The 26,434-nt window shown below is 39.8% G+C and overlaps 3 protein-coding genes across 3 annotated transcripts in view; 1 reads left to right on the top strand and 2 right to left on the bottom strand.

The window, feature by feature from the left end:
• Nucleotides 1-1,014: 1,014 nt before the first annotated feature.
• On the bottom strand, nt 1,015-2,722 carry LOC115794163 (trypsin-1-like). Its single transcript, XM_030749488.1, has 6 exons — nt 2,602-2,722; nt 2,220-2,370; nt 1,849-2,099; nt 1,604-1,740; nt 1,314-1,415; nt 1,015-1,190 (listed from the first exon to the last, which is right to left on the bottom strand). The coding sequence occupies exons 1-6, from the start codon at nt 2,639-2,641 to the stop codon at nt 1,143-1,145; spliced, it is 729 nt and encodes a 242-aa protein (XP_030605348.1). The 5' UTR covers nt 2,642-2,722; the 3' UTR covers nt 1,015-1,142.
• A 4,009-nt stretch (nt 2,723-6,731) lies between these two features.
• mrpl17 (mitochondrial ribosomal protein L17) lies at nt 6,732-10,654 on the top strand. The gene is made up of 4 exons (XM_030750183.1): nt 6,732-6,833; nt 6,937-7,128; nt 10,022-10,090; nt 10,197-10,654. Exons 2-4 carry the CDS (start codon nt 6,955-6,957, stop codon nt 10,449-10,451), a joined length of 498 nt encoding a protein of 165 aa, XP_030606043.1. The 5' UTR covers nt 6,732-6,833; nt 6,937-6,954; the 3' UTR covers nt 10,452-10,654.
• Nucleotides 10,655-15,817: 5,163 nt separating this feature from the next.
• tmem145 (transmembrane protein 145) overlaps nt 15,818-26,434 on the bottom strand; it is a 42,209-nt gene continuing 31,592 nt past the window's right edge. The window contains exons 8-15 of the mRNA XM_030750836.1: nt 26,227-26,295; nt 25,503-25,583; nt 25,102-25,180; nt 23,614-23,707; nt 20,632-20,804; nt 19,770-19,890; nt 18,638-18,826; nt 15,818-16,249 (exon numbers count right to left, since the gene is read on the bottom strand). Of these exons, the coding sequence (XP_030606696.1) occupies nt 16,010-16,249; nt 18,638-18,826; nt 19,770-19,890; nt 20,632-20,804; nt 23,614-23,707; nt 25,102-25,180; nt 25,503-25,583; nt 26,227-26,295 (1,046 nt within the window). The 3' untranslated portion in view covers nt 15,818-16,009. The remainder of the gene's footprint in view (nt 16,250-18,637; nt 18,827-19,769; nt 19,891-20,631; nt 20,805-23,613; nt 23,708-25,101; nt 25,181-25,502; nt 25,584-26,226; nt 26,296-26,434) is intronic.

Genomic DNA, 26,434 nt, shown 5'->3' with positions numbered 1-26,434 from the left:
CAAACACACCATATTAGCACAAACACCTACAGCTGTCAGCTGGTGGAGGAGGAGTGATGATTTGGGCATGTTTTGCAGCCACAGGACCTGGGCATCTTGCAGTCACTGAGTCCACCATAAACTCCTCTGTATACCAGAATATTCTGGAGTCGAATGTGAGGCCATCCAACAGCTAAAAGTTGTCCTAAACTGAGTCATACAACAGGACAATGCTCCCAAGCTCAGCAGCAACTCTACAACAGAATGGCTGAAAAAGAAATAAATTAAAAGGATGTTGTAGTGGCCCAATTAAAGTCCATCAAGTGATGTGGCAGGGCCTTGAGAGAGCTGTGCATAATCGAATGCCTACAAACCCCAATGAACTGAAGCAATGTCGTAAAGAAGAGTGGACCAAAATTCCTCCACAATGATATGAGAGACTGATAAAGTCATAGAGAAAACGATTCAAGTTATTGCTACTGAAGATGGTTCTCAAAGGACTTGAATCATGTGCTGTAGTTAGTTTTTCACACGCTGCTCCTGCATTTTGGCTTGTTGTTAAATAAATAATGGCGTGGGGTAGTATATCATGTTTTGTATTTAATCTGAAGTTGTATTTAAATTATTCTAAGACCTGGTAAGGACTAAATTCTATTTATTGTTCTGATATTCTTTTTTCACATGATTGTAACATTTAGTGTTGTAAATATTAAAATAAGACTATGAAAACATAATCTGCTGTCATATTTATAATACAAACTATCTTTCTCATGATCACCTGTTTATTTGTTCATGACAAATTCTGATGTTAGTGCCTTTCGAAAATGCTGTATGTTGTATGCAGTTACAGCAGTGAAAAATTACAGCATAAATAAACATGTGATCTCACCATTTTGGATATCATAATTATGTTGATGTTGGCTGCATTTCTCCTATTTCTTAACTTGTTTAAAATGTTATCATGCTCTTTTAGTTTTTGCATTATTTTTTTATAAGGAAATCAATTTGCAGAAAAACAGATGACACAAATGGGAGTCGAGGTATGTGATTTTATTGATTTAGATGAAAACTGACTGCACATTGTTTACAAGTCTACAACAATCATGGCATTAGAATGATAGAAAAAAACGCAGCAGAGTAGGACAGCAGTCAATGGATCAGGCTTAATATCTGGCCATGGTTTGCTCCAGCCAGTCATTGAAGATGCAGACCTGTGAATGGAGACAGAACAAGGTTTGTTATTAGAGGCAAGCAAGTAGGATTGCATTTAACTAAAGAGGCACAATGTGAAAATTCAAATAGATGTTTACATTAGAAAAATTATTCAGCTTTACCTTGGTGTAGACACCAGGGTGGTCCTTCTCAGCACAGCCATAGCCCCAGGACACAATACCCTGCAGCTCATTATTGCACACAACAGGGCCACCAGAGTCACCCTGAAAAAAAGTAGAAGAACAAAGACTGAGCTTGAAAAATAAGTTAAATTAAATTATTATTATTAAATTAAAGTTAAATTATTATGTTAGTTTATTATATCATTTTAGGATACATCCACTCTTGTGGATTTATAAGAAAGGTGTACTGGTTGAGACAAGGACCTCTGCAGATTTGACTTACTACATACCTGGCAAGAGTCCTTGCCTCCCTCCAGGTATCCAGCACAGAACATGGAGTCAGTGATCATGCCAGGATAGGCGTTCCTACAGTCACTGTCAGACAGGATGGGGATGTTCAGGCACTGCAGCTTGTCCTCATCAGCAGCTATAATGTGTAAAACAAAGTATGGAGAAAAAAGGATTAATGCAAGAGGAACCAAATGTCGTGAAGTATTCTGTAACTTTAAACTGCTAAGATGCAGAAGTTACTCACTGGAGCTCATGGTGTTGCCCCATCCAGAGACCGTGCACATGGTGCCAGCGGGAGCACAGCTCCTGGGCAGAGGCACAGGCTGCACATAACTGTTGAGGGTTGCAGGCTGGCTCAGCTCGATCAGCATGATGTCATTGTCAATGGTCCAGGAATCGTACCCAGGATTTCGGATGACACGGGAGGAGTCGATGAACTGCTCAGTTCCCTCATTGACCCCGATGTCATGCTCTCCCAGACGCACCTGCAGACGACTAAAAAAATATGAAAAACAGGAGACTAGTGTGACACACAGAGATATTACCAACAAATATTTAATGAGTATTGCTCAGATATGTAAAATCAGACCTAAAATCTTACAGAAATATACTTACGACTTGTAGCAGTGAGCAGCAGACACAACCCATTTCTCATTGAGCAGGGAGCCACCACAGAAGTGGTAGCCAGCGTTCAGAGACACCTGATGGGGCTCAGAGTGAGGTGTGCACTCAAACCCTCCGACGATCTTGTCGTCATCCAGGGCGACTAAAAACATTGGGTTATCAAACTGTTTACTTCTGCTCTTTTGCATCAGGAGTGAAACATCTTTGCAGTTTGATTTAAAGCCAAATACCAAAGTAGAATTTATTGAATGGTTACAGAAACATAATTAAATTTCCACTTTGAGATGCTAAAGCTATGATGAATAAAGTTGTGGTCTGGGACGAAGGCCAACCAACTGTTAGTAGAGATGAAAACAAAAAACTTCATACTCACAAGCAGCTCCAATGAGCAGAATGAAGACCAGAGACCTCATGGTTGCTGAGTGATCCTGTTGATAAGAGGACTTCACCTGGAGCTCAGATTTATATCCACAGTGATAGCTGCCCACCTTTCTGAGCGCTGCTATTGGTCAGCAAGGAGCCACTCTCTGTGACAAGTCAGTAAGGCTGTTTGCATTTTTTTTGTTTTGTTTTGTTTTTAGCAAATATTGGAACTCATTAGGGGATGTGTGATGTAGACAGTTTTGATTCTTCTATTATTTGTGTTAATTTATGTTTTAACTTTTAGTAAAAATCAATGCTGCAGTGTTTCTGTAACATAAATACAAATTACTGTTTTAAATCAATTGAGATGTTAGACACTCTTTCCTCAGTACATCATTGATACAGTCACAGTAAATGCAATTATTTCATTTATGTTTTTCTATATTGTGTACTGACAATAATGATGTGCAATATTATACGATGTAACTCTTAAGATCCAAAATCAAAAATTAAATAATGCCAATTTTATTCAGGTGTTTCAATCATTTCCATGTCCACAGCTGTATAAACCAAGCACCTAGGCATGCAGACTGCTTCTACAAGCATCTGTGAAAGAATGGGGCACTCTCAGGAGCTCAGTAAATTCCAGCACGGTACCCTGATAGGATGCCACCTGTGTAACAAGTCCAGACGTGACATTTCCTCGCTACTAAATATTCCACAGTAAACTGTTAGTGGTGTAACAAAGTGGAAGAAATTGGGAATGAAAGGAACTCGGCCACAAATTGATTGGCCACATAAAATGAATGCTGAGGTGTATAAGTTGCAGAGGTTGCCAATTTTCTGCAGTCAGTAGTAGTAGTCATCTCCAAACTTCATGTGGTCTTCAGATTAACTCAAAAACAGCTTGAGCTTAAGCTTCATGGAATGGGTTTCCATGGCTGAATAGTTGCATCCAAGCTTTACATCACTAATTCAGTGGTGTAAAGCACGCCATTACCGGACTCTAGAGCAGTGCGGGCATGTTCTCTGGAGTGAATAATCACCCCTGTCCATCTGGCAATCTGATGGATGAGTCTGGGTTTGTCGGTTGCCAGGAAAACTGTACTTGTCTAACTGCATTGTGCCAAGTGTAAAGTTTGGTGGAGGGGGGAACCCAACTTTGTGGGAACAGTTTGGCGATGGCCCCCGTCCTGTTCCAGCATGACTGCACACCAGTGCACAAAGCAGGTCCGTAAAGACATGGATGAGCGAGTTTGGTGTGGAAGAACTTAACTGGCCTGCACAGAGTCCCGACCTCAACTCGATGGAACACCTTTGCAATTAGAACGGCAACTGTGAGCCATGCCTGCTCATTCAGCATCAGTGTCTGACCTCACAAATGCACTCCTGGAAGAATCCTCAAAAACTCCCACAAATACTCCTAAACATTGTGGAAAGCCTTCCCAGAAGAGTTGAAGCTGTTATTGGGTGGGTGCAAAGAGTGGGCTGACATCATATTAAACCCTATGGATTAAGAATAGGATGCCACTTCATATGCGTGTGAAGGCAGACGAGCAAATACTTTTGTCAATATAGTGCATGATCATCATTCAACCCTGTATGGCTGCAACAGATGGATTATTCACATAACACCTTAACTCAAGGCCGAGTTCAACACTAGAAGTGTAAAGCAGTAATAAGAGTGATAAGAGACCAAATACAGGACAACTTGTAACAGTTTTTCTAACAAAAGCTACTGCAGCACAATGGATGTAATGGGTCAAATTCATTAGATCCATTCAGAAATCTCCTTTTTAATTCAGGTTTTAATTCATTTTATCAGTTAGTAGCACAGTGTGAAAACTGCTGTGTGAAAATTAACAGTCCTATAGTCCTGCACTTACCTACACTTCAATTACAATTATATTTTAAAGAGTAGTACATGTACAGTGTATCTAATCTTCAGACTTTTTTTTAGAGGCCTTGCACTTGTCTTTGTTACTTTAAAAGTTACTAAAAGTCACTAATATTTATAATGACTAATTTCAGAAAAGTAGGGATGCTTCACCCTTATTTAGCACTTATAAGCATATAAACACCATTAATGTTTTATAAAGCACTAAAATTGCCTGTATAATCACATAAAACGATGGTTTAAGCGTTCATCAAGTTTTACAGAAGAAAAAGAAAATCTTATCCTTAAAAAAGACTTTGTCTTTCAGTTACATTATACTATATAAGCATTCCAATAATCACATTCAGTCAAGTTGAAAGTTTATTCACTGAAAATTGCACTGCCTTGCAATTATATAAAAGAAAATATCCAATATGCAATATCCAAAATTCTAACAAATATGTGGCCTGCTGTGCTGGCGTTATTTGTCTCTTCTCATTTGCCTGAATTTTGTGTTCTGTACAAAAATATGCGGGTTAGAAATGTTCACCAGCTGCTGTTGTGAATCTGACCATCTGGAGTGCTGCAGCCATGTCAAGGTTAATGATTACACAGCATATCTTGCTACACTTGCATCTCACACAGAAGGTCTGGCTCACGTAGTATACACAGGTATGATGTGCACATATTTATGCATGGAAGCTTGTTTCTACAATTAAAAATATCAAAAAACAAAAATCATTTTTGCCATCTGTAACTCAGAATTTCAAGTTAAAAAATTTCAGCCTGATAACTAAAAATTTTTAGATACTCAGTAAGTTCAAATTTGAAATATGTATCTGACTTAGCCCTGCCTGGCTTTTTTTTTTTTTTGATTGGCAGAAACAAGCTTCCATACAAATATTCTATCATTTTTTTTACAAATGCAAAAATTTGTGAATTTAAAATAAAAATGCATATACATATCCTTATTAACATAATATCTGGTCAGTGACTCCTTTTCCCATCGAGCAATCACATAGTTTTTTTGGGTCTTTGCGCTGCTAGAATCTGTGTAAATATTTCAAACACATCAACCTCTAGTTTCGAATATCTTAATCTTATACCTTTTCACACAAGAAAATCAATGATGCAAAAAAAATTTTTTTTTCTATGCAAAGTAGAATCTTTGTTCCCCTTTGATACAAATTATTATTCAGATGTCAAAGATGATAACAAAACAGTTGCAATTAGACGACACAACACTCTCAGCCCCATCAGGTGTATCTGAACTCTTCTTGTGTCTTGTCTCAGTGGTCAGTGAATACTCCTCCTCATTGCTGCACTGCTCATTGGGTGTTCTGCCAACATTATCTGCAAAAGAAAGAGCAAAGAAAGAAATATGTTTTCAGCAATCACTGAATTTTCTTTAATGACAAAGAAATATTCTTATACACCACTGTGACAAATTTTTCAGTACATCCTTTTCTTTTATGTTTCCCTTTCTCTTACATCAGACCTGCATTTTCAGCCACTGGCTGAGTCCAGTCCAGTTCTCCCTTGCGCAGACTGAAACCTCTTGGGTAAATAAAGCTCTGACAGTTCTGTGCCTTTTTATAGACCCATAGCTATGGAAGCTTGTTTCTACCACTGAAACAAGATTTGCTGTCTGTAACTCAAAATTTCGGGTTAGTATCTGGAAATTTAAACTAAATAATTTGACATTTTGAGTTGGTAATGAAATTTTTGTTATTCAGATGTAAGTTGAGACATTAACAGGAATTTATGAGGCAATAACTTGAAAGCAGAAACAAGCTTCCACAGATATCCCTCTCTTTCTCGGTTGTTAAGATATGGCAAATAGCACATAAAAATTAGGGAGTGAGTAAAATATCCATCCACATAGAGACAGACAACCAATTATGCTCACACCTATGCTCAGTTTAGAATCACTAGTTAACCTAACTCAATGCATGTCTTTGGACTGCGGGAGGAAGTCAGAGTACCCGAAAAGAACCCGCACAGACATAGAACATTCAAACTCCACACAGAGAGAACCCAGACTGGATTCAAACCCTTCTTGCTGTGAGGCAACACACTGTGCTGCCGGAGAGTTAACTAGATATGGTTATTACTATGCATGGTATTTTTTTAATTCATCAATTTTATGCAATAAATAATAATTTTATCAAAACATACACAGAAGGTGGGTTTTGAGAAAAGACCGCGGTTCTAGTGTTTGACTGTGTGGTGGCGGCAGTGTTAAGCGGAACTACCTTCTCCCAGTTTCATGATCAAGTCGGACTTATTAAACGACGTACCACCAATGTCAACCCGGCGTATATATCGTTGACACAACTGACCTCCGGAGTTTTTCCCACATTGAGGTACCTCCTCTATTTTCTGTATAAACGTTGATTTAAAATGTATTGTACGTCAAACGTTTGTTTGCTTTTTGAGATTTCATTTGTTTGACGCGTGCTCTCGTAGGCGAATCTGTACGACAAGATGCGCCTCACGTTGCAAATGTTGATCTCCCACGGCCGGATGGCCCGGAGGATGGGTTTGGGCCCGCAGTCCAGAATCAACATGCTGCGGAACATTTTGACAGGACTGGTCCGACACGAGCGGATAGAAACCACACTGGCCCGAGCAGATGAAGTCCGTTTCTACGCCGAAAAGGTGAGCAAGTGTGCTCGTGTGCTGTTAAACCAGTATGTAACAGTATCTGAGCAGTTCTAATTAGCTAAATGAAACATTTATCATTATCTAATCCCTTGGGCTGCCTTTCTAGTAATCTAGTCAATATAGTTATTGTGTGGACGTACGTGGACACTCAAAACTAACATCTTAATATGATTGTTACACCCACAGCAGGTTACTAGCATTTTATTTTAATAAAAAGGAGCCATCAGTGAAGATAATCAGTTGTGTTTTGTTTTTTTATTTCACACATTATCGTTCAGTTCATAATGGCCAATGCAGCACTCAGTCATTCCCCAGTCAGCTCAAACAGGACAGGAACTAAATTTCACTGCACTAGTGTGCACTGCTACCACCCAACCAATCAGGAGAATCTGCTCATTGTTTTCACTGCCCATTGGGAAAATACGCATTCATTCATAAGCCTGCACTGACTGACTGAGGTGTGAGCTGAGTGAAATTCAACAAGCTTGTTGTAACGTGAAAGCAAGCAGATGGAAGACAAACAAACATAAATAAAGGAAACTTGTCCACCCCAAGGGCAACACCCCTGCATTTTTGACCAGTATCAGTGTAATGCCAAAAAATTGATTGCTTGGGATTGTTTCTTTGTGTTTTTTATGATCAATATCTTTGCTTATACTGATAAACACGCTGTAGTTAACAGGATTAAAGAGGGGTTATATAAAAATAAAGAAATGACCTGTTTTGCAAATGGTTCTGCATTATTGTCCCTACTCTGTTCTACATTGTAATTAATCCAGTCCTTTTGGCAACTAAAAATACCTTTTTATAGCACGATGATATGTTTGCTGCAATTTCTGCTGCCCTGTTGGCCAGATCTCTCAAGAAAAATACATTTTTATTGTCAGTGAGACATTTTATCTGGTAAATAAAGGATATATAAAAGTCACTTTGCCAAAAATGTGTTGCAGCTTCTGCCTTGTGAAAGAAATGTTTCTGGCTCAAACTGATTTGATGTCATTCATGAGTGATATGTTTGACAGATTATAGGCTGACAAGTCATTACAACAGTCTAAATACTGGAATTCACTTTTTGGCATGGCACATTGGCTTACTTGTCAGGGCAGACTAGACAAAAGAATAAATCCCCCAGAATAACAAAACAAGTATAAAAATACTCCCACAGTGAGAGCAGCTAGTGGATCACTGGTGCTCTGGTACATGGAGTACCAGACACCTCCACTCCCAAAGGGGCAGAGGTCAGTGTTCCTGCATGTGCCTGCTCTACAGCACCTGCATGGAATAAGCTGTGCAACTGCCTTACAAAGCATCTGTTCAATTCAATTCAATTTTATTTATATAGTGCCAAATTCACAACAGTCACATCAAGGCACTTTATATTGTAAGGTAAAGACCATACAGAGAAAACCCAACAGCCATCTGCCGTGACCGGCTGGGGCTGAGAGGAGAGAGACAGGACAAAAAAGATGCTGTGGAAGAAAACCAGAGATTAATAATAATCCCCAGAAGCCTAGGTCTATAGCAGCATAACTAAGGGATGGTTCAGGGTCACCTGATCCAGCCCTAAATATAAGCTTGATTAAGAGGATAAGTTTTAAGCTTAAACTTAAAAGCAGAGAGGGTGTCTGTCTCCCAAATCCAAACTGGGAGCTGGTTCCACTGAAGAGGGGCCTGAAAGCTGAAGGCTCTGCCTCCCATTCTACTCTTAAGTATCCTAGGAACCACAAGTAAGCCAGCAGTCTGAGAGCAAAGTGCTCTATTGGGGTGATACAGTACTGTGAGGTATTTAAAATAACCCTTTCCAAACTTTTTCCACCAACTTAGAAGCTAGAGTTGGTGTCTAGATATTTTTGGCCAAGTAATGCATGGAGTATGTCACTGAACAGTTTACTGCTTAAATGTTTTGTGTTAATGTATACATTTGAATTTAAATATTCAGTAGTTGGTGATCCATTGTGTATATGTCTGTACTGTGCAGACTCCTACTGAATATGATTAGAAGGAAGTTGAAGTATTTTTGCTAAACCTTTAAACATACTCTTCCCTATTTACAAGTGTGTGTGTGTGTGTGTGGGGGGGGGGGGTTGCATAAAAACTAGTCCTAATGCATTAAATATTTCTAACTCTAAACCTTTGCCTTATTCAGTGTGCACTGATGTGTGAATATGTAAATTGGTCGTCACCACACCCGTCAGCTTTACTCACTCAAAGATTCTCCTGCTACATAAAGGGAAATGCAGCGCCAGTCCAGACTGTCAAAATTGAATTTTTTTTTTTTTTTCTCAGTGGGAGGCAAGAACCCAGTACTGTAAACCGAGAGGGCTGTTTTTGAAGATCCAGACAAAATATACAAAGTCCATATCACATTGGACTTTGGCAAGTTTTAGCTATTAAAACTAAACAAAAATGTTAACACAAGCAAATTGTTATTGATTAAAACTATTTGGGAATCTTTTTCTTTTTCCTCTGTTACAGTAAGATAAGTTGTCAATGTTAAGTAATCATTACTTCTCTGCTCTGTTTTCAAGTGGGTCAGTCAAACACAAGAGATGAAGAAACCAGCATGACTGTCAATGACAGAAAAAGCAGTCGACTCTCACACTTAACAGACATTAAACAAGTGCACACAGATTAAATTTGTCTAAAAACCTGACTGCCTGAATCTGTATTTTTCACTGTGATTGGAATACTGCATTTTCAAAAAATGCTCAGACATGACGGTGACTGTTCATAACTTGTCTTCTAGCACATTAAAAAACATGACATGGACATCTTAACAAGCTTTCAAAACCTTATATTTGTTGAAAGAGGTCTTTTAATTCTCTTTCATCCACATGCTTCTGACTGTAGAGATTTTCTTTCATCATTTTTTTTTTTTCCCCCCCAGCTGGTTGACTATGCCAAAAAGGGAGACACTGACGAGAAGGCGATGAAAATGGCCAGTTTTTGGCTGACGGTATGTGTCTGCAGCTCCTCTGAACTTTGTAAAGATAATTAGTGTGTCGTTCTGAATGTAAAATAGTTGATGTGAAGCTTATTTTAAGTTTGCTTCCTCTCTTCAGGAGAAGGATCTTGTCCCAAAGCTCTTCAAGGTCCTGGCACCACGGTTTGAGAATCAGTCAAATGGCTACACGCGGTTGGCACGCATCCCCAACAGACAGAACCTGGACAGAGCAAAGATGGCTGTCCTGGAGTACAAAGGCAACCCTTTTCCACCCCTTTATCCTGCAAAAAAAGAAAATGAACTGACTCTCATCAACCAGCTCCTCAAAGGCTACAGAGAGGACAGAGCACAACAGTTAGCCACAAAACCGTAATTACCACCATCGTGGAGATGGATCAAAGATTGCTGGAGGGTGATGGTGGGACACTGAACTGCTTCTGAAGAGTCACTTGCAGATTCTGCAGACTATGGCTGAAAGAGACTGATGCATTTCTTTACCAAAAGAAGCTGCAGTGTCGACTGAATGACAGCTCTGATGTCTGATAATGTATTAATAAATATTATTTCTTAAGATAAGGAACAGATTTGCTTTTTTTTCTTTGAATATTAATAAACCCAGGTTCGTGCAACTGACCACATAATTTTTGGCTAACAGAGCCGCAGCACATAAATTGAAAAAATTGCTTTTCTTATTAATGTGGTAGTTTGTTATGGCTGAAGTCACAAAACTGCAGTAGCAGAGGCTTAAATATCCTACACTGCAGCCCACATCTCCAATAATGCAAGTTAAGTATTTCATTAGACTTGTATACCAAATTTTTTTTATACTCCAGATCTGCTGTTTATAATGTATTATGATTTTGTTATAAATTAGTTGTTTTCAAGTAGTGGCAACATCACCATTATCTCGATTTTTCTGAAAACATTAAAGGATGCGTACTGACACATACACCAGTCAGCCACAACATTAAAACCAGCTGCCTAATATTATACAGCTTTCCTCAAGCTGCCAAAATAGCATTGACCTGCTGGGGCATGGGACCTCTGGGAGAGTTCTTTGGTGAATGGCAGCTGATGATTGTGAGTCCTGTGGGTTGCATGGCGGAACCTCCGTGGAATGGGATTTGTAATGGTGCATTCCACGGATGTTCGATTGGACTGGGATCTGGGGAGTTTGGAGGCTGGGTCAAAGCCTTGTCCTCTTTGTCGAGTCCCCTGAGCTGTTCCCTTGCAGTGTGGAAGGGCTCATTGTCCTGTTTGGTATGGTTGCTGCAATGTTAGTGTATACTTGTCCTGCAGTAATATTTAAGTGTGCGATGCATGTTAAAGCAACATCCACATGAATCAGTGGAACTTTGCATTGTAACAAGATGGTCGATGTTATTTAACAGGATTTATCTTGTAAATTGAACTTAATGTGCAGTGGTGTTGTAGTGGCTGTTAATGGGATGATTTTATCATTTCCTTAAGTTCTTTTCCCAAGTCTTTGTTCCATTTTTGTAAGTTAATGTCAGTATTGACAAGGTTAAAGCAATGATTCAGCTGGCTGAGTCACTCACTGTCTATTGATAACATACAACAGCAGACAAAATGGTAGACATCCCATATCTGAAATTACACTGGACGGACAACAGAACTAACACAAAGAATTTTCATTTCAAATATATACAAATTTCATTGCCCAAAAGCACAATTGTGCACTCATCTGCCACTTTAAGTGCACCTGCTCAACTGCTTGCTAATGCAAATATTTCTGTTGCGATATTTGGATGGTAGGGTCAGAATTTGGCATAAACCGTGTCAGCCTACCCGAGTATTGTTGCTGACCATGTCCAGCCTTTTATGACCACAGTGTACCCATCGTCTGATCGCTGCTTCCAGCAGGAAAACACACCATGTCACAAAATTCAAATCACCTCAAAATGGTTTCTTGAATATAACAGTGAGTTCACTGTACTCAAATGGCCTCCACACACCAGATCTCAATCCAGTACAGCACCTTTTGGTTCTGCAGCAACTGTCAGATGTTATCATGCCAGTATGGACCAAAATCTCAGAGGACTGTTTCCAGCAGCTTGTTGAATGCATGTCATAATAAATTAGTGGAGTTCTGAAGACAAACGAGGGTCCAAACTGCTACTACTAAGTTATACCAAATAAAGTGGCAGGCAAGTGTAAGTTGTACCATTATTGATGCCTCACATCTAAGACCTAAACTTACAAAATAATGGCCTTCATCATCCCTTCACCAGTTCAATTAGAAGAGATAATTTTTAAGAATTGATTGATTTATTGAGACAAATTAATTAATCTATTTGGCAATTAGACTCCGATAACCAATCCCAGCGGTGATAGGGTTTAGGACAGGACGCCCTGGAGTGAGTCTAGATGCTGGTGGTGGTGAAGATGAAGGTGGAGGCTTGGATGGAGCTCTGAGTGACTCAGGTGACGTGGAGACGGGGAGGACGTGAGTTGCACGAATGAGAGTCTGAAAGGGAGAATGACAGAAGAGCACTGAAATTTAAACCACACTTTTTGGCTTTCTGATTGGCTCAAGGAAGGCAGGAAAGAAGATGATTGGGCTAGTGTAATGATGTTTGTATTGCATTTGACAGTGTGGGAAAGTGGTAGTGATGTCAAGAACAGTTGAACACCTAGGGAAGCAGGCAGATGAGTGATTACAGATCTTCCTTCAAAAATGTGATTTGATTTGATTGTTGGGGTTTTTTCTGTATTGTAGGCTTTTTACCTTACAATATAAAGTGCCTTGAGTTGACTGTTGTTGTGATTTGGCTCTATATGAATTAAATTGAATTAAATGTACTAATGCTATTAGTACATTTAATATATATTCTAATATTCTAATATTAACAATGGCTCCAATGCAACACTCATATAGAAGTGATTCAAAATGAAGATGTGTATTTTTAAGCTTAAAAAAACAAAAACAAAATCAGGGTCACAGACAACTGTTCACACCTATGGTTAATTTAGATTCACCAGTTAACCTAACTGCATGATTCAGTTTTATTTATATAGCGCCAAATGACAACGGAGTACCCGGCAAAAAGATGCAAAGTTCACATGGAAAGGCCCCACCCTGGATTTGAACCCAGCACCTTCTTGCTATGAGGTAACAGTGCTCACTACCACACCATCATGCTCCTTGTTACCAAACATTGTATTTAAATTTTTCCTCTTTAGACTGTTGGATTAGTTATTTTGAAAGATGGTCTCCACCTGAAGCAGACAGACAGTTTGCTGTGACTCTGTACTTCAGGGGTCACCAACCAGGATATTGGCAGTGACTGTGAAACAATTAGGCTAGCCTACATCAGATTGTGAGCAGGCTGGAGTCTGTCCCTGTGGTGTTTTACTTTAATGGACTTGTAATGAGAACAGATTCTAAATTTGATTTACAGATATTAGATTTACTCCTTTGGACACATGCCCTTGTCCTAACTGAATCGCAACACAGGAGCCATGTAGCACACAAAGCCAGGCAAAGCCTCTAATAAAACCAAAGTTTTTTTATTATTTTGGCAAAAAGTGTATATGTACAGCTTATTTAGAATTATTATTTGACACAATTAAAATGCATCTGACGGTGCTTTAGTGATGTGCTCTTAACCAGATCACTCTGAGTAGCCTAAAAGCTGTGCTGTTTTCTGTCATGCATACATAATCTCTTTTCTTCCTGTTCTGTCCCCAGGTTTTTGTGTCATTCCTGTAATTAAATGTCATTATACACAAGGTCGAAATAGTGATACATATCAGTAAGAATGTTGAGTCACTTGGTTTCTTTTTAGTCAAGTCATGGCAACCATAACAATGGGCAACAGCTGACAAAATGGCAGACATGCCAAATACAAACCAGACACAATCAGAAATAACAGCTAATATTCTAATTCAAGTATCATTCAGTTGCACAGACTACGTTACACCTCTGATTACACTCTTACAAGTTACACACCACAGTCCTAACATCACCTAAACTCCATTATAGCAAGATCGCCAGTGATACATCTGTGGATAATTAGCAGAGAGCCACAGATATTATAAGCCAGAAATGAATGAAAGGTCAAGATAAAAACCACAGAATTAGTCAAGTGTACTTCCACTGATTGTGAAAACTCCATTTCAACGACACCCTCCCGTAATTCGCCAAGGTCTGGGAAAAAAAAAGAAGACCCAAACCGTAATTTTACCAGCATCTGTGATTCAGCGCTGACTAAGCATGAACGTTCGCTTTAAACGTTTGGACAGTTGACGATGTTTTTGGACTGTATTTACAGGTGTGTGCATCAGTAATAGTACTTGATGTTGTGAGAACACAGGTTTCAAAGCAGTCTTATAAGGTGACATCATCACGAATAAACAGACTAAGACCAGGAACATTAAAGTGCTCCATGCAGGACAGACGAAATGTACACCGTTTGTTTTCACAGTTCATCTACAAGCTTTTTCTTTTTTCTTTTTTTGTCATAGCTCAATATTAGAGGATAGAAAACTAGTAATATCTGTTCAGCTTTTCACACTGTAACTTATTCAGGTGCAAGAAGCCAACAAATATAATATTTATGTTTCAGGATCAAGACAGAGGTGAGAATGAAGTTACCTGTATTCTATAAAAAAAAAAAGAAAAAAAGGCAGCCTCCAACTTTTAAATCATGGATGTGTTAGATGGAAGCCATCCGAAAAGAGAGGCAAAAAGAAAATTTGACAAAAGGTGTACTACAGTAATTCCAGTAACTTAAAAATCACCCCTGTCCTTGTGCTGTATTGCATCAGTACATTCACCAATGTCTACATACACAGAAATGACTTTTTTTTTTTTTTGAACAAGCGTATTCTGCACTCCAGCGAAAATTCAACAAAAAAAAAAAGGATATAACATTGGTTTTATAATATGTTTCAAACAGCGCAAGACGCTTTTGACTGGAGTAAGAACAGGGTTTATCCAGTTGAAATATACTGAAGCCTATTGTATGCATTTAAAAAAAGTAAAGATTTCAATACACACAATAAGCAAATATTGTGTGATCATGTTGAGTACATATAATCAGCTTTTTGGACAGGAAATACAATACAAACATGCGTGTTTTTACAAGTACTGTACCTAGAAGTGCCCACAGTAAACGTGACATTTACAGTTACACATCAGCATATCAATCCAGAATAGCCAGCTGCAATGAATATAAATTAACCCAACAGACTTCATATAGAGTAAATATATCTATGCTTTATCAAACAGTGTCAAAAATAAAAAATCTTTTTAAATGAACTCAAGACAGTTACATGGCATGATATTTCTCTATGCTCACAGCACCGGCTAGAATTTAACGATGTGGGGAAAAACAAAACATGAAAATAAATCATTTCCTTCTTAAATAAAACTATGTAGACTGGTAGCACTCACCAGGTTTAGCTATTTACAACCTCTTCCCGGCACACCATCAATGCCTCATGAATTTTTGAATGAAAACTATTTCAAGAATTTTGTTCATTTCCGCATTGTGCACAGCTATCATTCTATTGCTCTGGCTACATCCACTTTGTCATCTTTCTCCCTGTGTGCCTTTTACTGGTCAACATCAAATATTTATTGCTTCTTTATTCTTTAACAAGCTCAGCACTTGTGCCTCAGCCATTTCCCCTCACTCCTCCATTCTGGTCATTTCCATGCAAAGGTGAAAAGTGACCGTTTAGGGACTCGCTTTTGTGATGATCTCTTCTTTGTCCTTCCAAAAGTTTTCATTTCTTTTCTTCTTTTTTTTTTTTTTTTTTGGCTGACCTTTTCTTGTCATAACAGTAATACTTTGAATTCCATTCTATTTCTTAAGTCATTGTCACCATTTCTGTTTTTATTGTCATTCTGTCCTTGCTTTCATGCTTTCCTCCAACTTCCTCTGTTCTGCCTTTTTCTCCATCTCATGCCTTCGTTCCAAATCCTGCTCCTCCTCCACTCTGCATGCTGAAATACTCTGTAAAAGATGGAAGCCGGGGTGGGAGTGGGGGTGAGCGTGTGGCTGGTCGCGGGGGTATCGGAGGCGGAGGTGAGGGCAATATCGACGTCAAGTCAGCAGCAGTGGTGATTATCTTCTGTTCGCTGTTTCTCAGCACATCTGGCCCTTTACGGGCCACTGTCTCGTCCACTGTCTTTACAGGTTCCTGGAAGAAAAAAAAGAAAAAAAAAAGTTTTGCAGTTTTAATGTCTGATCCTCTACATCTAGGTTGTCCTGGCCAGAAACTGGGACTTCGAAGACATTGTGTTAATAACCCAACTACGGTGACAAATGCTCAGGTTACTTTGAGCATTTAGCTTCCAGGTTTGTTTTTGACAGGGTGTGTAACAACCTGTACACCCTGAATATCTACCATGTCGCTAGGCCTCTGATGGAAATGTCACTGCTCTCAGTAACTACCCTTGTTGGCCTCTGGCTCAACTCACCCCACAGGCCAGAGCAGGCCACAGCGATGAAAGCCCCAGATGCACATGTAGGATTCTGAATAGGATCTGCAGGAGGGGTACTGTAGCTAATCAATGTGGAGTTGAAGAACTCCACATTGAACTAGTTACAGAACAGATAATTTCATAACCATCTTGTTACTCAGTGTGCCTGACAGATGCCAAAGGAGGCAGAATATCTCTTCAGTTATTCCAGAAAGCAAGAATACTACTGTTACTGGGTTGTCTGGAGGACACAGGTATGGAGATCAACCTGATCGGGAAAGCACAGGAGACCTGGGAGAACCTGGTGGTTCAATGGATGAAGTGGTGCCATACTCCACAATCTGTTGACTACAATGGCAGATTATCCACTTGGTCTACAACCTGAGTGGCATCAAGTCAAGAAGGGATTGGTTATCAACATGCAGATGAAGTCTTCTGAAGCTCAGTGCAGAGAGCCCCTGACAATGTTTGGCATCAACCAGCCTTCCATTGAGACCTGCTGAATTTGACACTTGTTCCAAGGAGCAGGTGGATCCTGAACGATGTTGAGGAGCTGATCACCTTGGCTTATATGTTTAAAGAAAGCAAGGTCCAGATTGCTGATGATGAGGAAAGGAAAAGTCATCAAGTTCAATTTCACAGGTCTCAGATACCATCCATCACAAGAAACCAGTGACCAGTACCGCCTGAGAGACACTGACCATCAAAGCAATCAACAAAAGGGTGGAAGCTTGGCTGGTTTGTCAAATCAGGCCTGCCAGGCAAGTTCAGGGGATGGATATACCAGCATAGAATTTGGTTTTCGATAATAGTTCTTGATTTCCACAGTCAAGGGCTTTAAGAGGAGGTTGAGTCCTAAGAAAATGGCTATTCATCTTGAAACCTGAGCACCACCACCGTATAGGAGCCAAACAACAAGCTGCCTATCAGCACCCTAAATGAGGACTGATGATGATCCATACTAACTAGGTAATGTCACACCAAGTCCTGTAGTCCGATGGCCTTGCTGAGTTGTGGCTAAGGTGGGTAAAGTGTTTTGTTGAGGGATTGGCATGGATATCATCATCATTACATCTTGTTATGACAGGACAGAAGATCACTGCTCAAGGATGAAGTTGCTTGAACTGCAGCAGCTGGGAACCTGGATAAGATGGGAGCAAGCAGCAGAGCGCAAGTTCACAGTCCTACTAAAATTCTTAATCCAGGCTCTCTGCAATGTTCAACCAAGCCCATTCAACATGTTCTGCTGGGAAAGGCAAAGATACTAATTTTCCACTGTGCTCCACAGACAGAAACCACTACTGCTGGAGTCACAGCCAAATCCTTAAGGCTGTAGCAGATATCGTCTACAGCAAGGTTACCCAGTTCAAGTACTGAGTGAACAAGACCATCACAAGGCTGTTAAGTTGGCCACTGACGCAGTGGAAGATAAAGTGGCTGGAGGTCAGAGGGGGACATGTGTAGATAAGTTGCACCACCTGAACTATGCCAGGAGCTTGAAGTTCCTATTTAAGCATTATTTCACTGTGCTGAGGTGTTTTAATATTAGTCCTTGAGCTATGTTATACTGTGCTTACTGTCATTCACCTGTCACACTTAGGAAGCAATGCAAGATTCTGCCAAGAAACAACCCACATTCCCTCAGTAAACATATAAACATATTCCCTATTACAATAATGGCTTTTTTTTGATGAAACAATCAGGTAATTTCAATTTTGACAGAATTGTGTACCCTTTTAAAGCATTACAGGCACCTGGGTGACTTAGTGGTTAAAGCTGGCAACCATATACATATGCCACATTGTGGTGCGGGCAGCGCAGGTTTGAGTCCCGGCCTGTCGCAAATTTGCCTGCATGTCTTCCCCCATATCTTTCCCCAATTTCCTGTCTCTCCTCTACTGCAAATAAAGCCACTGTGGCCAAAAAAAAGCATTACAACTGCAATTAAGTATAGCTCCAGTTACATACTATATACTACTGCACTAAGTACATATGCAATAACCCTGATGAAAGGCACTTTTTCCTGGGTTTTCAATTTCTATCCAGAATATCAATTAATAATCCAAATGTACATAAATATACACACACATGCAATTCAGACTTACTGACTGGATGGAGAAAAGTTCTGTGAAGTTGGGTTGAGAATCTCCCAGGAAGGAACTATTTCCATAGGCATGATGAGGAAAACTCTCTGCCCCCTCACCCCCTTTTGGACTGGACAGCAGAATCCCGATCTGGGACGTCCGAACATGATATGGGAAGTTCTTATTGGCTGCTGAAGGTCGCGTGATAACCTAAAAGGCAAACAGATTAGAAAATATGATAGTTCTACACATAAATTTAGTATATATACAGCTTGAATTCAGTGTATGTGCAGCTGTGGCCTCAAGTTTACATACACTCATCATCACAGTATCACATTTAAATTGTACTTGTGTAAAATGTTTGAACTGATGATACTGGAATCTGGAATCTGCAGCTGTCTAGAAATGGCTGCAGATTCCAAGAGACTTTTCCAACTTGTATATTTCTCCTTCTTAGATCTTCACTGATTTCATTGGACTTTCCCATTGTTCTGAGTATTGGTCAATCCAATGATTGCTGTCAAACAAATCCTTTTTATGCTGGCAAAGAGAAACTACCAGTTGTAGTCTATCATGATCAGTAAAGAGAAGTTAACAGACCTTGGCCTTGTCAAGATAAAAGACACTGTAAAACTTTCAGCACCACTTATTAAAAGATTTAAGTGAGTGTATATTTAAGTTTGAGCCTGTATGTATACTTCTGACCCTTTGTGGATTAGAGAAAATCCTAAATAAATTCAAACTTGTGCACCCAATTCTCGTCATTTCAAAGTCATTAAATATGTATACGGTACAATCATTCCACCCAGGAAAAAGAACAGTTCAAAGAACTCATTAAAAGCCATTACCATGACATTCATGCCCATGATGAGCGTATGCAACCTTCAGACCACAACTGTAGTAGCTAAGGGCCAAGTGAGAAGGGGAAAGTGCAAGGAACGCAGTAGGTAGGCCTATGAATGGAAATTTGTGTGAGCAGAGCGCATTAATAAAGAATAATGTGTCGAAGGTGAGAAAAAGGTAGATAATGATGTGCGTAAGAGACAACCAGCATAAGGCAGTTAAGAGTCAAACGATGCATGACTGACTGTGGAAATAGTGACTTAAATAATATGAACTCATCTGCATGTGAGTGTGTGTGAGTGATACGAACAAGAAAGACGATATGAGCATAGAGGTGGATGCCGAGCTGAATGCCGTTGACGATCTTCTCCCGAGCCCAACGAGGAATCCCAAAGTTGGCAATCAGTGCCATAACAGGCACTGCAAAAAACCTGAAGAAGAAAAGTGAACACATTTATATTAATAATGAGAAAGCACATTAAACGAAAAGATGAGAATATGGTCTGATGGTGAGAGGGAAAAAGCAGTGAGAGGAGAAGATGATGTAAAGCGTATAGAGAGATAAAGATGGAAAGAGGAGAGGTGTAGATAATGAGGTGGGAGATTGTGGTTGCAATGAGGGAGAAATACATAGATAATATTAGTCTTTGTAATCTACTCTTCATTTCAAGCCTCTGCTGTTATACATAAGTGGGCGACGGCTAGAGAAACTAAGAAGTGTATATGTAAGATTTCTTTTCTCAGGGTTGTGTAGAAGTATGTAGCTGTTCCAGAATAAAGCACTGAATATCTGGCACATATAAAGAACCATAAATTATTCTAATAGAAGGCATAGAAGGCAACTGAAAGAAAAAAAAAAACACATAGTATTGTCAAACAATCATGCAGTCAGAAACAATGATCCAGTGCAACAATGTGAGGTAACAGAATTTGGGCACACGCTACCGCAGAGAAGTTGTGTAAACACCTTTTTATTCCCAGACAGCTAAAGCATGTGCTACCTCATGCACTTTTTCCACAGAGCAGCATAAATTATTCAAATTGAAAGTCTTCAAGCTGAGAAATATGTATTTTTTTCTAGTTGTGCAATCTTCAGCACAGGTTCGATCAAGACCCCGATACCATCTCTTGTGCTATTATGCGCAGGATGGGGAAAGCAGTGTGGGTCTCACCATAGTGTGTATGTGGTGAAAAAAGGGACATAGAAGGGCTGCTTCTCAGGGTAGTGCTTCAGGGAGACCAGCACGGCGTAGCAAAACCACACGTACGCGACCAGCTGCAGGCCCATGAGTCCATATCCTGCGGGGCTGTCGTAGGCGTACAGCACTTCACCTGGATCAAAGAACTGGAAGGAGAATATAATGCCAAAATTAACAGACACGTTAAAACAAGTAAAATTTTTATACAAAGGAGGGAATAAGTGTCTGTTGGCTTTGCTTTATACGGTAGCCGGTGCCCTAATTACCAAGATGGATTGCTCATGGTTCAGCAGATTCACTGTGATGGCCGAGCCAAAGCTCTGCTTGTAGCTTTCAGTGTGAGTATTTGACACTGACGCTTCTACTTCACAACTAGGTCAATGGCATGTGTGTGCACAACTTTGTATGCGTGTATTTGGTGCATGTGCGCGAATCTGCTGACACTAGATTGCATTTCACAGTTCAGTGACACGATAGCATGGACCATACAGGGTTACTCATACTGCATAATGCATAGATCTGACTGTTTGGTGTGGAGCTTCTTGAGCTCTCCCCAGTGCACCAGAGTGCAACAAACAAAGCAGAATCAAGCAGAAAAGCAGTATTTTAATTCTGTATTACAATGTCTAAAAGGATTGTGTAAATGTGAGAATGTGTAAAAAAAAGATCAGAACATGTAGATTTAATTTTTGAATCTGTAGGGACATCTGTGGTTGTGCATGAATTTTGTGAACAGATTTTCCACAAACGTTTGCAGTTACACATCTATCTGTCAGACGGCTCTCAACTGAATGAGTAAATCTCACTTTTACAGCTTTAAAAATCTGACAAATAAAACTTTGAAGTACAAACACTTTTGTCCCTCATTTAATAGCCAGCAGGAATGATTCAAACCTCTGAATTCGTTTGAGAAAATTGTTATTACTCATACATTTCATTTGGAAATAGTTTCACAAAATACTTTCACACATTCAGATATGGTAATACATAGCTATAATGCACATCCCTGTTTTGATTCCAGAGGGCCTGACAGATTCTTGACTGCAACCCAAGAAACAGTGAACAAGTCTCCCTTTCAGTTGCAATTGTAACCTAGTTAAGCTTATTTTTAGCAGTAGCTCCCTGGAGTTTTGAGCTCTTTAATAGCAGGGACCATGTACGAGGGCAGGCAGCAGAGAAATTATACTGCCTGTATTGTGAGAGTTATCTGTGAGCTTCAGCGTTGAATATTGCACGGATACTTCCACTGCCCTGTTCCAAATCACCACGCTATCCTCAAAGACCGTAATCCACTGCCTGCAGAATTACCATATTTACATGTAACTGTGCTGCAGGCTTCAAAGTATGCAGAGATGTATGCAAAACTAACATTCCTGGGTCTGTTATTAATTCATAAGCTCATACGCTAAACATCTACACTGGAACATAAAGAGGCGTAATAATTAATGAGTGTCAGCAGATTAGTACGTCTAGCTTTCCTGTCACGGAAGCCCTTAAGAGCCTTGATCTGAGCTTTAGTAAAGCAGCATAAGGAACCATATATGTCTAAAAGTTGTGTTTTCAGTTGGGAGCTGCCTGGTCGTTCCTGTCAAGATAGAATATTTGTAAGTCATCAAGAAATTTCAACATTTTGTTTTTACAATCAACTTGATGCATTTTCATAATTAGCAATGTATCAATGTAATGAGTAACTTGACAGGAAAAGCCATTACAACCCACGCTGATCTATGGGCCCCAACTCTTCTATGAATATTTATGAGATTATTAAAAAAGCCAAAGAAAGCAATAACCCAAGTGTAGATGCTGTGTCGAGCTTCAGCAAGTCAGAAATCTTGCACCCAGTCATCCCGGGGGTAATTCAGACGCTGTTTTCATGTCACACCTGAAGGGGAAGGGGACTTGGAAGGCTTTGTATTTCAACTGAAGGCTTTTGGTTAACACTGTTAGATGGCTGCCACTAAATGATATTTTCAGTTTTAATTATTCTTTCAATGAATCCCCCATTTAATCCATTAATCTTGTTTCAATTAATTGATCTACAAAGAAAACTCATTTAATTCTGTGCACTGAACGCTTCAAAACCAAAGCAGTCTAATTTTTGATATTGTGAAGCTAGTTTAAAAAAAAATAAAGAAAAGCCAAGTCCACACATTTGACAAGGTGAAACCAGAAAATGCTTGGCATTACATCATTATCATCAAAATTATTCATTCATTTTGACTGTGAGCTATTGCTGAAATAACACATGAATCAATGATTGATTAACTGACAACAATTCTCTATCCGTCCATCCATTTTCTTTTCCACTTGCTCCAATTCAGGGTCACTGGAAGCCCGAAGCCTATTCCAGACATCATAGAGCAAGATACAAGGTACACCCTTGACAGGGGCCAGTTTATCGCAGGGCTTGACCACAATATTAATAATTAATATTTAAGATGATTTTTATTATTGTCATGCATATTACGGCTCCACAGAGGTGAGGATTTGCTGCCCTGGATGTGCTGATGTTTACCAGGTTTAACATTGTGTTTACCATCTTAGTTAAATGTGCCAGTCTGCTGAAGTAAATTGGCAATAAAAACAAAAATACAGCTGAGGCTACTGAATGTGTTTTGCAGGTATTTTCTTATCATCCAAGGTATTAGACAAATTAAAACAATAAGAGCATCTGAGTTATGCCAATCCACTGCATGGCTTCCAAACTTGCCAACAATCCACACTTTTGCTGCCAAGCTACTTCCCTCCACACCTACTCACATCATCACAAGCCTGTCAACCTTGCATAGTGGAAGAAGTCAGCATGATCATTTTCGAACACAGTAAATGGCTCTAAAAATATGCTATACTGCTGCCATGGGTAGAAATATATGTATAGATAAAATCAATAGTAAAAATAAACAGCCCCGGTGATAAGTATAGTGCAGTGTTGGTGATGTATTGTGTAAACAGTACCTCTGCCTCATAGATGAAGAGAATGACATAGGTGATTGTGTAAACCGTCATGTAGATGCTCAGTTTCACAGATCCACTGTGACTGATCCTCGCCCTGTGATAAGCAAGGATAAACCACGGGGTCAGAGGTTGCACACAAGTTGGAAGAAGATAAGAAGCAAATACAATTTGAGATACACAAAAGGAAGGAAGGGATACAACACACACACAAAATCCTGCTTCTTTATACTCAAGCAGACAACTTAATCAAAAAACAGCAATTCAGAAGTACACAGCACAAAAAACTTGTGCATTAAACTGTCTGCTATTTATATATTTAAAACAGCTGCAGGCTCATGGATGGAGCAAAAACAGAAATTAATGCTTCTCTATTTGTAGCTGTCAACAAATAAACATTTCAGCGTTAAGCCTTCATCAGCATTTCAAAGATCCTTTTTGCACGGCTAATTCATCATCACACTCACCAAAAAAAATAAAAAAGAAGTCAAAGTTGTTGAGTAGTTATCTGCAAATTGTCAACTAGTTACACACTGCTGCACATAAATAGCTATGCTTTATGCTTAGCAGTGGAGCAGTTCTATGTTTATTCACTGGGGTTTTAAGAGAGTTTAATATGTCTAGAAATCTTCTGAACCCAGTGCAGGATCTAATCCTGGAGTCAAAAAAGACAGCTTAAAAATGTTGCAATCTCAGTTTTTGCTATGAGTTCAGTATGAAAAAAAAAGAACCAAGAGATTTAATATGGGCCAATCCAAAGCAATACCAATCTTCAAACTCTGACATGTATAGACGATGACTCACCAGAAAAACTCAAGACCTTAAAGAAATGCATTTTAAACATGAATGATTTGAGAAAAAAAAAAAAAGACTGTGTAACTGCATGGCTTTTTCTTCTCACATAAAGCTGACTCAGAAACAGATGTCAAGAAAAGCTGACATGTTTTTCCCATTTGATAACTGGGAGTTTGAAACCAGAATTTGAAAACAGGCAAGACCAATGACAGCTGGATGAGTAGGGCATCTGTCCAGTCAGGTGTAAGATGGATGAACGCTGACATTCCAGTGAAGAAAAGCACTCTTAAATAATCCATTGTACTGTCTAACTGCCTGTCCCAAGCAAATGTCTGCTAACCCTTGCCAGAAACCAGTGAGCGAACCAAAAATCTGTCAGCCTCCTCTGTGGGCCAAAGCTAATGCTTCAACACACATAAAACATGAAAACATCAGAAAGTTCACACCATAACATCATTTATCTCTGACATCCCTTCAGGTGCTCACCCACATTATCAGAAACAGCATCCGAACTGACTTTTTGACTCCTGTCACCCAGCATCATCATGTCATGAGTAACTGCTTGACAGTGAGTGACATTCTCGGCATAAAAGCACCCACAAAATGTGACAGGCTTGTATAAACAGACACACGCACACATACACACTACAGCAGTGTAGTGAAATAATAGATGTACACACAGAAAAAAGTGCCCACCTGGTGACAGTGAAACCTTTGCCCAACAATATGAGCATCAGAAGGAACACCAAGAAACTGACGGAGAACAGTAATTTCCCTGGAGATGGACACAGTGTTGGAGGGAGAGACAGAAAATGAGAAAGAGAAGACAGAAGGGGTAATTAGGTTGTAGCTTCCGAATCTGAGATATCAGAGGGGAACGATAAAAATCAGGTCACCACACACATTTTGCACACGCACGGTCACATACAATCATGCCTGATCCAGCCTATGCACGCTGAACCAGCTATTACATTTCTTCAGCTGCATGCGCATCCATCAGCATCATATCATTCATTCTGTTCGGGCAGTGACTGATTTTCCAGTGCAGAGTTAGTGTCAGTCATTGCGTCAGTGATCGATGCAAGAGAGGAACTCACCAAGTATTTTCAGGCTGCCATTGCCAACTCCATCTCTAGCATACAGGCCCCAGTAGACACAATGGAACAGCAGGCTGAGCACTGCCAAGTGGAAAGGATACAGGGAGGAGAGAAACAGGAAAAAAATACCAGAAGGAACAAAAGAGGGAAAAGGCAAGAGGAAAAGAGATGGGTGAGCAGGCGTTACAGAAGAGGAGAAAAGCCATAAAAGGAAGAGATGTGTTAAGAAAAGACACAGAACAGAGGTGACAGGGAGATGATAATGAGGAGAAAGGGGAGAGAAATGGGGAGAAGGGAAGCAAGACAGAAAAGAAGAAGGAATTTATAAAAGTAGCAAAAGCCTTGAGAGAAGTGGGAGGGAAAGGGTGAAAGCAAATTCAGGGGTGGCAGGAGAATCGAGAAGGGATTTAGAGAGGGGACAAGCAGGCAAGAAAGAAGAAAGTGAGATAAGGGGGAGAAGAAAAGAGAAGTAGATAGGATGAGGAGAGCAGGGAGGGGGTTCATCAGTAACAGCATGCTCGACTAAACACTGTAGCACAGGACCACTGTTTGCTATAGGTCCTATTCAGAGGCTAATAAGTGCGATAGTATCTCTGCTCTTGAAGTGGGGATTAACGTGTGAGATGCTGCAACCATGCAAGAGGCTCACTGTCATCTTGAGTGTGTGTGTTCTGTCAATGTGCCTGCAATAACGTGCGTGTCTGTTCAGGACAGAAGCTCTCACCTTCCACACCTGCTGCCGTCATAAACATTTTGTAGGTTGTGTGAAGAAGCTGTCTTCCCTTCAGATTGTCTGCAGGTTTAAAAAAACAAACAAACAAGAAAGATATAAAGGTGACAGAGGTGTGTGTGTTGGGAAAGAGATAAAAAGGATGAGGATACACTGACAGATGGCGAAGGAGAGCGAGAGAAGTACAGAGAATGGGAGGCAG

This window comes from Archocentrus centrarchus, chromosome 16 (genome assembly GCF_007364275.1).
Source record: "Archocentrus centrarchus isolate MPI-CPG fArcCen1 chromosome 16, fArcCen1, whole genome shotgun sequence".
NCBI classification, from domain to species: domain Eukaryota; kingdom Metazoa; phylum Chordata; class Actinopteri; order Cichliformes; family Cichlidae; genus Archocentrus; species Archocentrus centrarchus.
The sequence above is the reverse complement of the archived record's forward strand: the minus strand, read 5'-3'. Positions and strand labels throughout refer to the sequence as shown.

Excerpts from the sequence above, each read along its gene's own strand:
- LOC115794163 (XM_030749488.1), bottom strand. The coding sequence starts at position 2,641 with ATGAGGTCTCTGGTCTTCATTCTGCTCATTGGAGCTGCTT. Across the intron at positions 2,371-2,601 it reads TCTGCTCATTGGAGCTGCTT|TCGCCCTGGATGACGACAAG; the intron begins GTGAGTATGAAG and ends CAATGTTTTTAG. Across the intron at positions 1,741-1,848 it reads GGGCAACACCATGAGCTCCA|CTGCTGATGAGGACAAGCTG; the intron begins GTGAGTAACTTC and ends TACACATTATAG.
- mrpl17 (XM_030750183.1), top strand. The coding sequence starts at position 6,955 with ATGCGCCTCACGTTGCAAATGTTGATCTCCCACGGCCGGATGGCCCGG. Across the intron at positions 7,129-10,021 it reads TCCGTTTCTACGCCGAAAAG|CTGGTTGACTATGCCAAAAA; the intron begins GTGAGCAAGTGT and ends TTTCCCCCCCAG. Across the intron at positions 10,091-10,196 it reads TGGCCAGTTTTTGGCTGACG|GAGAAGGATCTTGTCCCAAA; the intron begins GTATGTGTCTGC and ends TCCTCTCTTCAG.